At 39.2% G+C, this 11162-nt stretch overlaps 1 protein-coding gene and 1 long non-coding RNA gene across 6 annotated transcripts in view; both read left to right on the top strand.

The window, feature by feature from the left end:
• Positions 1 to 6988, top strand: part of cpm (carboxypeptidase M) — a 24119-nt gene extending 17131 nt beyond the window's left edge. For all 3 annotated transcript variants that reach the window (XM_037981101.1, XM_037981100.1, XM_037981099.1), the window contains exons 6-10: positions 401 to 506; positions 579 to 749; positions 2605 to 2757; positions 2833 to 2981; positions 4613 to 6988. In XM_037981101.1, coding sequence (XP_037837029.1) covers positions 401 to 506; positions 579 to 749; positions 2605 to 2757; positions 2833 to 2981; positions 4613 to 4882 — 849 coding nt within the window. In that variant the 3' untranslated portion in view covers positions 4883 to 6988. The remainder of the gene's footprint in view (positions 1 to 400; positions 507 to 578; positions 750 to 2604; positions 2758 to 2832; positions 2982 to 4612) is intronic.
• Positions 6989 to 10043: 3055 nt separating this feature from the next.
• Positions 10044 to 11162, top strand: part of LOC119617957 — a 3264-nt gene continuing 2145 nt past the window's right edge. Inside the window, exons 1-2 of one of the 3 annotated variants that reach the window (XR_005234448.1) lie at positions 10046 to 10477; positions 10699 to 10925. This is a non-coding gene — a long non-coding RNA (uncharacterized LOC119617957). The other 2 variants (XR_005234449.1, XR_005234447.1) reach the window with 2 other exon arrangements.

The raw sequence follows: 11162 nt of genomic DNA, 5'->3' as shown, positions 1-11162 counted from the left end.
TTCCATCATCCATCATCCATCCATCATCCATTCATCCATCTATCATCCATCCATCATCCATCCATCCATCCATCCATCCATCCATCATCCATCCATCATCCATCATCCATCCATCCATCCATCCATCTGGGAGAAATTTCTGCACGTGTCAAACTTTATTTTTAATCCGTCTCAGCAGAAATTAAGAGCTGGAGGTTCACCTGCTCCTCAGTCCTGCAGCTGGTCACAAACGTCCTCCTGGAATTAAATAAGCAGGAAATCTGAAGCTGTTAAACACATTTCTTCCCTGTTTTATGCAACAGATCCTTCAGGGAGCCAGAAACAGGATTAATGTGCAGCTGGAAAGTAAAGCTGCCTCACCTCTCCGGGGTTCAGTTGATCTGAGGGTTTTGTGTTTTAGGTGAGAGCTGTGATCGACTGGTTGAAGACAGAGACTTTCGTTCTCTCTGCCAACCTTCACGGAGGAGCTTTGGTGGCCAGTTATCCGTACGACAACAGCAACGGAGGTAAACCATCAGCCATCAGAGTCAGTGCGCCCCCTGCTGGCAGCCAGCTGACCGTCTCCTCTGTTTCTGCAGGTCCTGAGCTGGTGGGCCGGGCCAGCATCACTCCTGATGACGATGTGTTCGTTCACCTGGCCAAGGTGTACTCCTACAGCCACGCCTGGATGTCTCGGGGGGACATGTGTAAGGAAAACCGACCGTTCCAGGACGGCATCATCAACGGCTACCAGTGGTACCCCCTGCAAGGTGAGCGGGACCGAAAACTGAGAAATGTCACGTTTCATTCGTTTGTTGATCAAATGTTCCTGAGGCTTTTTTTGTTTTTGGTTAAAATGCTTCAGAAGATTCAAAGAGATTTTCTGTTTTGTTACCATGTGGACTTCCCAAAGTCTTCAGAGGTTCTGCTGCACTTGAACCCGTTTTGGTTCAGATATTTTGATTCCAGGTTTGTGAAGTCGAAACAAAACAGAGGATAGTTTCATGCCAGGAACGGTCTTTATTTGTAAATTTGTTTCATTGCAGTAAAATCTGGACAGAGTTGCTTTAATTTGGACTCTAACAACTTCAGCGTACTTTCAGCTTTTTATTTATCAAAACGTTCAGCTTGTTTCGGAAATTACAGCTCCTTCGATTTTTGTATTTTTTATACTTTTTTTATTATTTATTGTCCATTTTTTTATCATTGAAATAATTGAAGAACTTTTTAAATCCTTGAAAAACTTAAGTCTTTTATGGAAACTACTGCAGTTTGAGCTTTTAGCTGTTATTTAGCTAATTTTAGCTTTTTGTTAGTTTAAGCTTAAAACTATCGTGTTGCTATTTAACTTTAGCTATCATTCTGCTAGTTTTAGCTACAGTGTGGCTAATTTTAGCTCTTGTTCTGATTGGTTTAGCTGTTTCAGCCTGTCAACATTCATGCTGCGTTTGCTGCTAAAAATAAAATTTCTTTAATTTTTTTTGACCGTCTTTTCGTCACATAGGACAAAAAATGTTTGTTTTTCTGTCAAAGCCTAAAAGACTGAGAAATATTTTATTAATGAGTAAAAAAAAGGAATTCTTCTTTAGAAGCCAACTTTAAAATTTGCATATCTGGCCTCTGTTCTAAGCCCCGCCCATTTTGGGGAGAAAACAACCCGCCCAATTTGACTGACAGCAAATGGAACGACTGAAGTGTTTCAGAAAACGGCATTAAATAAAACGACAGCTCTGCTCCGAAGATTCTTAGCTTCATAACGCCATGGCTGAATAAAAACTTTAATAAATCTGGATTAAAGTTGATCAGATTGGACAAACAGCGCCACCCGGTGGTTGGATGAGTCAAATGCAGATGTAGTGAATCTCCAGAGGACTGTAAAAAGTAAACAGCATGCTAACTAGCTTCCTTCAAGGTTAGTTTTTTTTTCATGAAATATTGACTTGTATGAGTAAATAATAATCACTTTTCCATTTAAATCATCTTCAGTTTCTCCTTTTATTGTTTTCTTTGTTTACAGAAACAAAAAAGACACAAATCAGTATTTTTGTATTTTATTTTGAGGTTACTGCTGTTACTTCCTGTTTGTCAGCAGGAGTCTGTTTTTACCCAAAAGTGGGCGGGGCCTTTTGAAAGACAAGGAAGTGATGCGACTCATCCACAAGCTCATTAAAACTTCTATTAATCCGTTAAAAAAGCAGGTTAAAACACGACAACGACTGAGAAAGATTACGAGACAAAAATATCTTCTTCTTTATTATAAAATGATTCCTGAAGGCAGAAACTTTACGACTCGCTGCCGTCTCTGGTTTCCTGCAGCAGAAATCTGATTCCATCGAAGGAAACTGAACTCTGCTGCTGAAGAATTCAGGCTGCAGGAAGAAAACAACTTCATAGATTTAGGCTTGGTCTCCATCTGCCAAAAATACTGAAAACCTTCAAGTTTTCCCCTTCGGTTGTTTTATAAGTCGAGGTTTTTGTCTCGATAAGAAGTTTAAAATGTTTCCAGGTTTAGTCAAATAGTTTCACTTTAGTAAATAATCTGTTTTTATTAGTAAGTTTATGGTCCGTATATCATTTTGACATCTTACAGGCCCCATGAAGATGATTTTTACTGTTTGTCTGCAGGAGGGATGCAGGACTTTAACTACGTCTGGGCTCAGTGTTTGGAGCTGACGCTGGAGCTTTCATGCTGTAAGTTTCCTCCACCTGAAGAGCTTCCTGCACTGTGGATGGACAACAAGAAGGCTCTGCTGGCCTACATCCAGCAGGTCCACCTGGGTGAGGACCTGTCCGCGTGTCCACCCGTCTGTCTTCCCACCTGGGACGGGTTACTCACTCTGCTTTTGATTTCAGGGGTGAAAGGTCGTGTGTTTGACGGCTCTGGCGTGCCGGTGGAGAACGCAGTGGTGGAGGTCGGAGGTCGTCAGGACTTGTGTCCGTTCAGAACCAACCAATATGGAGAATACTACAGACTGCTGCTGCCCGGGAACTACACCTTCACAGTAACAACTACTAACACCAACAGCTTATTCTTTAAAGTTTCTGAAAATCTTCACTTATTATAATCAGTGTCGGCAGCTAATTAGCATTCGGCAAACGTTCTACAATTGGATTTGGACCGGATCATTCCATTGTTGAGGGATTTCGTGCAACCAGCAGGTTTTAGATTTTAAACAAACAGACGACTGGTAGTGAAAACAACCAAGAAATAGCATAATTTAAGTGAAATCAGTGTCATTAATGAAACAAAACGGCTAAATCATAGCTAGCTTCATGCTAACTAAAGCTAAAGCTTAAACATGTTTTGCTAAATTGTTTTTCTAGTTTTGATTTTTCTAACTAACATTTTTCTGTAGGTTTTTGTGTTATATATAAATATATCAGCTAAATCCAGTCATGAGCGTTTTGCTAAAGCTGGCTAGCTGTAGGCTAACTGTTAGGCTAACTGGTCAATAGCAGCTAAAGCTTTAACAGAGTTAGTTAAGCTGTTTTTAGTTGGCATTGATCTTGCACCGAATATTATTCATTTTGATTAAATAACATTTTAAAATTTATTCTAAATCTTCTCATGAATCCGCTGCTAAAGTTAACTAGCTATAGGCGAGCTAATAAGCTAGCTAGCTATTAGCACCAGACTGGCTAAACCTTGAACAAGTTTTGGTAAAATTATTTTTCCAGTCATGAATCTTTTGCTAAAATTGACTAGTTGTAAGTTATTTGTTAAGCTAACTTGTCGTTAGCAGCTAGTTAGCTAAAGTTTACGCAGATTTTGGCTGCTTAGACCTTTCACTAAAAAACATCAGATTTGATTAAATAACAGATTTCTGTATTTTATTTAGTTTTTTATGTTTTATCACTGGTTATATTCAAAATACTGTCATGATTCCCCTGATGAAGCTAACAAGATGTAAGTTAACTAATGAGCTAGCTAGCTAATAGCACTAAGCTAGCTAATGCATAAGCAAGTTTCTTTAAATTAACTTTGTGGACTTTATTTAATCATTTACTGAATTTTTTTTTTAAAATTTACTTAAGTCATGAATCTCCTGCTAAGCTAACTAACTTTAGATTATCTTTTAAGCCTGCTAGCTATTAGCCGAAGCTAAAGCCCAAACAGATTTTAGCACAATGTTTTTGTGGTTTTAATTTTTCTCTGAAAAATTGTGATTTTTCTGTAGGTTTTAAAATCATGTAAAAATTATTGGTTGAATCCGGTTATGAACGTTTTTCTAACGCTACCTTTTAGGCTTTCTAACTAGCTAGCTAAAGCTAAAGTTTGCACCAGTTTTTGTTCAGATCATTTCATCATATTAGAGTTTCTTTTTCAGCTTTTTTTCTGATTTTTATTTCACTCCTTACAAATACTAAATAACTAATAGCTGAGCCACCCAGTCTCATATCAAATGATGCCTTTTAATAATAAAAACAGAAAAGTTAAAGCTTAAAAACAAAATGTGCCACAACTATGCTAATTAGTTAACAGCAGACTGATTATTTTAGAAAATATTTCAAATTAAAAGTTTATTTTTAGGCTTTGAAAACAGGCTCCTAACCTGCCTAAACTGTCATAATGTTTAGATTTCTGTTGTTTCTTCCAAGTTTTCAGAGTTTTTCTGATCTCTTTGACGGACAGGTAGAGTATCCGGATCACGAGGTTCTGACTGAAACCATCAACGTCCCATATGGCCCGGATCGGTTTTCTGCGAAGCGACACGACTTCCTGTTACGGCGCCTTGCTTCGCTGACGGGCCTCGCTCCAGCCAAACCCACCCAGGCTGACCTCACCCCCACCTGTAACCACAGGTCAACCCTGGAAGGGGGCGGAGCCAGGGCCGCGCCCACACGGGGCCTTCTGACAGTAGGGCTCAGTTTCCTGGTCGTGCTGCGATCGCTGGCGGACTGAAGCTGTTCTAACCGAACGATAAAATCAGCAGCAAAACAAAAACTCCTCCAGGGGCTGGAGGAGGAGCGGGTCCAGGCTGGGGTTCAGATTTACCGCCAGCGTTCTGGCTCCAGAAATCAAAAAAAAATGGGAGCGAATGGGTGAAATGTAACAGCTGCTGACGACAGCAGGAAAGAGTGAAGCTACAGACGTCTCGCGCGGCCTAAAAATGGCGGCAAAATAAAAGATGGCTGGTCTCCATCGATCGGTTTTAGTTTCAGGGTCCGAGTTCTGCAACAAAAGCTGTTTCCGTCCACATGTAGAACAGATTTAACCAAATCTTAAATATTAACAGTCAAATATTATAAATGTAGTTTGTTGTAAAAAGATGCTAATTTATTATCCGCTAACCGACTAGTTTTCTGGCTCGAAAGTGAAGCTAATTACTGACAGCATATCTCAGGTGTGACAATAACTTCAGCGGATGTTTTGGGTTCTGCAGAAAGATAAACGATTAACAGATATGTCTTTAAACGCCTCAGTTTAAATCCGTCTGGGTTGACGAGCTAACGGCTAGTCGCTAATCTCCTAAAACAAGTCAAGTTCACGCAGACGCCGCTTTTTACACCTTCACATCGTTGTCAGTTTATTCCAGCCAAAGCTTTGTGATATTCCTGCAGGAAGTGCTACAGCTAGCTGCTGCTAACTGTAACCACAGAAATGTGTGTAAATAACGTGAAGCTCTGGATTTATTTTAGATTTGAGTTATTTTTAGAACGTAGCGATCCTGTTTGGCCACGGTGCCGCTCAGACTAGCCGTTAGCTACATGTAGCCTTTAGCTAGCTACGCTGTGGTGTGACATCATGTGGTCATTCCTTATTAAATTTTACAGTTAACTGTAACGTAACATTTAATGAGGACGTAAAGGTTTATAAAGAAGCCTTTGAATGAAATCCTGTCGTCTTTTTGGGACTGGACTTGTTTTTAGCGATCCTCGGTCGCCGTTAGCTCAACAATCTGATCAGGATTAAACTATTTCTCCAAACGGAGTTTGTTCAAAGAGTTATCTACGACAGGCAAGATATTAATTGTTCCTAAACCTTCCATATAAGCCGACTTCAGACTGAGGCGTTAAAACTGACAGGGCTAAAAGACAGTTAGCTAACATGCTAATGCTAATCTGAAACGTTAGCTAAGCTGTTGAGCTCAGGTTCAGCTAAAACAATGATTTAACATCAGAAACAGGCCTTTTCTTTGGAAAAGCAGTTAATTATTTCTTACTGAAGGGTTTAGTAACAGTTAAATAATAACAGATAAGACTCTGAATGTCAAACTGATGAGTTAGCTCGTTTTTACTAACGTTTCATCAAATGGGCAAAGATTTACCTCGACTGTTTATACAACTTTATGTCAGTTTCAGTCGTGATAAAATCAATTTCATGACCAAAATTAGCAAATCTGTCCAGGTTTGTTTTAATGGTGAAAGAAATTTGATTCTTTTTTCTCTTAAAATGACTTTAAAAAGACAAAACATCACCATGAGGAGTGGAGTTAGTCCCTGTGAGACAGAAAACAAGTCACTTTGAATTATTTGTAAGTAGAAACTGGAGCACAGTTTGAGAAACTTCCAGCGTAACACCTTCTGTTGCACGTTGACGATATTAAAAAGGGTTTTAATCTGGATTTCCTCCCCTCAGAAGAAGCTCCATTGTCTGAGGACTTAGTGAAGTCTCTCCGGCTGGATGTGACAGTAATTTTATCTGTGAGGAGGAGCACTTTAAAATTAGCACTTGAAAGGAGAGAACGCTGCTTTTAGACGGGATGAATTTAAAACCGGGGGGAAAAGGGGCTTCCAGCTCGGAGCGAGGCGACATCACGTTACCGCCGCTCTTCATTTCTGATGAATCAGACGACTTCCTGCAGCCCGAGGCGGGGCGGGGGGTTAATCCACTTTTTGTTTTTACTTCACTGGGATTCTTTTCATCGTAGATAAGATAATTAAAAGACTTGTCTTCGTTTGTATTTATATTTTTTTGTCTAACATGACAGATGTTTCATGTCTTTAAGCAACAAGCCGGCGGAAAATCTGCTGCTTTTTACTCGGAATAAAAAGAAAAGAACAAAAATAATATTTACATAATCTTCTAAAAAACAATGACAAACAAGCAAAAGCAACTGATTTTTATCAGAACGCAGAAGTATTTAGAGCGAAGGCTGAAACAGAATATAAATCAAGTAAATAAAAGCTGAATATTTATTTTAAAAGATAAATGATACAAAAGCACCACCTGGTGGCAGAAGCTGGAAGTACAAGCTCTAATGAATTGAATTTAGTCTCAGAGATAAAGAAACTTACCTGCTCCCTTCCAGGTTTTAGGTTTTACATTTCAGGACATGAAAGAAGATTCACCTCTGACCTCAAATGTTGATAAATAAACAGAAACTAAAGATTAAAGCTGGGAGGGAAGAACTGGATCAGGAGCTGCTGGTGAGCTGATCAGCATCAGGACCGACTCCAGAGAAGCATCCAGGTGTTTTAGCACAACGTCAGGGCGGAAAGACATCAGCAATGACCTCAGAAAAGCTGGGAAGGGTCAAAGATCATTTAGAGGAAACATTCAAGACAGCTGCTGATCTTCACCCTGAAGGTCAGACCGTGCAGTGCTCAGAGACTCTACAGGCCTCAGTCAGCAGGTCAAAGGTTAAAGCCTCTTCTCTCTAAAAACAACATGGCAGCTCGACTTGAAGGAACCAGAAGACTTCTGGAGCAGAACCAGAACCAGAGGACAGATGTTTACCCAGAATGCACTGCAGCTGTCAGCACGGTGGTGGAGGGCTGATGGTTTGGGCTGATTCTGGAGTCAGATGTGACAAACAGGACAATGATCCCAAACACAGCAGCTAATCTACAACAGAACGGTCTGATTTTCCGTTCTGATGTATAAAACCACAGAAGTGAACGATTTTGGACTTCAGGACATTTCCAACGAACTGATTCTGATCTGAAAACCCGTCTCTGGGTCTCTGGGTCTCTGAGTCACCTGGCGGCGGGATTAAAGTCGATAAACGTCTCATTTTTACTGCAAACCTTTAAATCCTGGGAGGGAAGCTGCTGACGGATCTTTAACGTCTGTTTGTTTCTGAAACACGAATCCTCAGACTTTTCACACAGCTTGTTGGGATTTAAACAAATTTTGGGAATTCTGCGTCTGGATAAGACTTCCTGAAGCTCTTAAATTGTGTGAACTGTGGTTCCAAACCTCAGGACATCATTATTGTCTCTACAGGACACAGTTCATCGTTACCTCCTTAGTCTGGCAGATTTAAACAGAAACTACACGATTTAATCCTTTAATGTTTAAACCTGCAGTGATGTAACATCTGAACTCCTGAAGTCTCTGCAGTTTTTTTTTACAGTCTCATGTTTTGTTTTTTGACCTGGGTGCCATGTTGGATCTGCTGCGACTGCAGGCTTCAGTCGAACCTCTGACCTCTGACCTCGCGTCACGTTCAGCCTTTTATTTGTTGTTTTTTTATTCTGACTCGTGTTTTTGTTTTGTAAAACGACTTCGGTGAATGTTTGATGGAAAGGGAAATAAATGGAGTCTGATTCTGGAAGGATGTCTCTGAATAAAATAAAATAAAATAAAAAATAAATGTTTGTTTGTGTTTCTTGTTTTAGTTTTAACAAACTGAGACATTTTTTAACCAGAAGCCCTCAGAGGATCATAATCTGGATCAGAACCAGATTATTACCTGGGATCTTGACCCCATGAACCTTGAAATCAGCGGTGATCACCCTTGACCTAAGAGGTGTCCAGCTGTGCAGTTTAATTTTCCTCCGTTACGTGGCTGAATAGAACTCTATGATTGTCCCTAGCTGTGAGTGAGAGGGTGAATGTTTGTCTCCATGTGTCCCTGTGATGGACAGGTACACATGGAGACATGTCCAGGGTGTCCCCTGTCTCTCACACAGTGACTAATGGAGACGGACACCAACTCCCCACGACCTGGAAAGGAGAAGCAGGTAAAGAAAATGGATGGATTGTTAGAGCGCAAGACCACCTGACCCAGACCTTTGACCTGTCACCCTGAAATCAATGGTGATCACCCCTGACCCAGCTGCAGAGTTACAGCCCAGGCTGATCTGTGACCTTTGATCTTGTCCACAGAGAGACAGACGCTACTAAAAACATAAAGACGAAGCGTCTTAAAGGAATGCATGTCGCCCGCCGAGCTTTAAACCTCGATCATCTTATTTTGAAGGAAAGTTGAGTTGAAGCTGTTTTAGTCAAATTTAGATTATTATAATATTAGCACTCAAAACGTATTCAGGATGACTCTCACCTACTTCACCAAACTTAAACTCAGTTTCTAGAACCGACCGAGTTAAAGCCTGAGGGCGATTAGCTGTGGCGGCCATCTTGAATTGGATTAAAGACATTTATCCAGTGATTACTTTCTGAAGGTTTTATTAAAATGAAGGAATGTTGTAAACATGATGTTTTGTTTATAGAGAAGTATGTCGGTGGTCTCAAAGTTGGGGTCAAGACCCCAATGTGGGTCTTGAAACACCAGGTGTGGGGTCCTGAGAACCAGGAATCAAATTAATGTTAAAAAAAAAAAAAATTAATAGCATATTTAGCCTCAACTCTTGTTGCAAACCGTAAATAAATGGGTAAAAATATGTTATATCTGATAAGATCTTTGTTAAATGACTTCTTAGAGACGTTTGTTTAATTCAGTAACAGTTTGGGTCACAAGTTTTTTCAGCTTTTAATTTGTGGCTCAAAAACAAAACAAAATTAGTTTAAAACGTTCTGTTCAGTTTGACACATTTAAACTGTTTTTTTCTTGTGAAACAGGCACCTAAAATGGTCCAAAAGGTTTATTTTGGAGCAAGTATTTAAACAAATTTAGTGTTTTGTTTTGGACGTTTAATTTTTTTATAAATGAGGAATTTCATTACATCATAATTATTAGTAAATTTTGATTTACACAAATAGCTTCCAAAGACATTTATACACTTTTTTTTTGTTTTACGTATTTATTAAACTGTTTAAAAAAAATCACATGTATAGTTTTCCCACTTTAAAGCTTTTTGTTTGGTACAAATGGCCTTCCATACTGATTTTATTTTTTTAGCAGTTTTTTTCTTTTTTACTTTTATGTTTGTTCGGTCCTCCATGGTTCTCTATATTTATAAGGAAACTTTATGGTGTTTCATTTTTACTTTCCTTAGTTTTGTGGACTGTTCAGGCTTCCATATTTTGATTTAATTTTGTCTTTTTATTATTGATGCTAAACACCATGATTATTTTTTCTGTTGACATGTCTTAAACATAATAATATAAAAAAAATAATTCATTTTCTGCCTTTAAAAAAGAGTTTTTTATACTTCTGTACTAAGCGGATTTTTTTAACCCTCTCTTTTTTGTCCTAAACGGGCTCCCATAGCTCTGAGGGCTAAGTCTGCCGGACGCGGTCGGAGTTCGGAGCTTTAAACAGAACCTTTTAGAACTTTTTTAAGGAAAAAATGTGATCAGACTGTTAAACACCGAAAACCCGACATTAGGAACGAACAGGTGAGCTGCAGGTGGGGTGGAAACAAACAGGTGAGTTTCGCTGAAAAGTTTGTTTTTTTCTCCTTAAACGTGAAAAAAACTCAACTCAGCTTATTTATTCTTGATGGAATGTTGCTGTAAAGTCCGCGGATGGTTTTTAAATACGCCGTTAGTTAAACATATAAACATGTTAAAACTCTTCTTTTAGGTAATTTGGTTTTAATCACAGCAGCTGGGAACGTTTTTTTTCTTTGTTTGTTTTTTTTACTCAGCTCCGCTCGTTTTGTTTTCCACCGGCGCATGAGCCGGTGTTACGTGGAGACGGTGTTACGTGGAGACGCGTTCCCTCTATGTCTCCGTGGCGGTCACGTGGCAAAAAACGCGCGTGCTTGTTCAGGGCTCATAACCGCAGCGCTGTGCTAGGACTACAAGGGAACTACGGACACCGAGGAAGGTCAAACAACGTGTTTCGGCGAAGTTAACCCACTGTTTAACAGATGTATGTATGTGCATATTCTTTAATTTCGGACTCCTTACTATAGTATGTCGTTTTTTTTTTTAATTTTGGATGCCTTACTATAGTATGTTGTTTTTTTTAAAATTTCAGACGCCTTACTATAGTATGTTGTTTTTTTTAAATTTCGGACGCCTTACTATAGTATGTCGTTTTTTTTAAATTTCGGACGCCTTACTATAGTATGTTGTTTTTTTTATTTTGGATGCCTTACTATAGTAT

The sequence above is a fragment of the Kryptolebias marmoratus genome, linkage group LG18, assembly GCF_001649575.2.
Source record: "Kryptolebias marmoratus isolate JLee-2015 linkage group LG18, ASM164957v2, whole genome shotgun sequence".
NCBI lineage: Eukaryota > Metazoa > Chordata > Actinopteri > Cyprinodontiformes > Rivulidae > Kryptolebias > Kryptolebias marmoratus.
The sequence above is the reverse complement of the archived record's forward strand: the minus strand, read 5'-3'. Positions and strand labels throughout refer to the sequence as shown.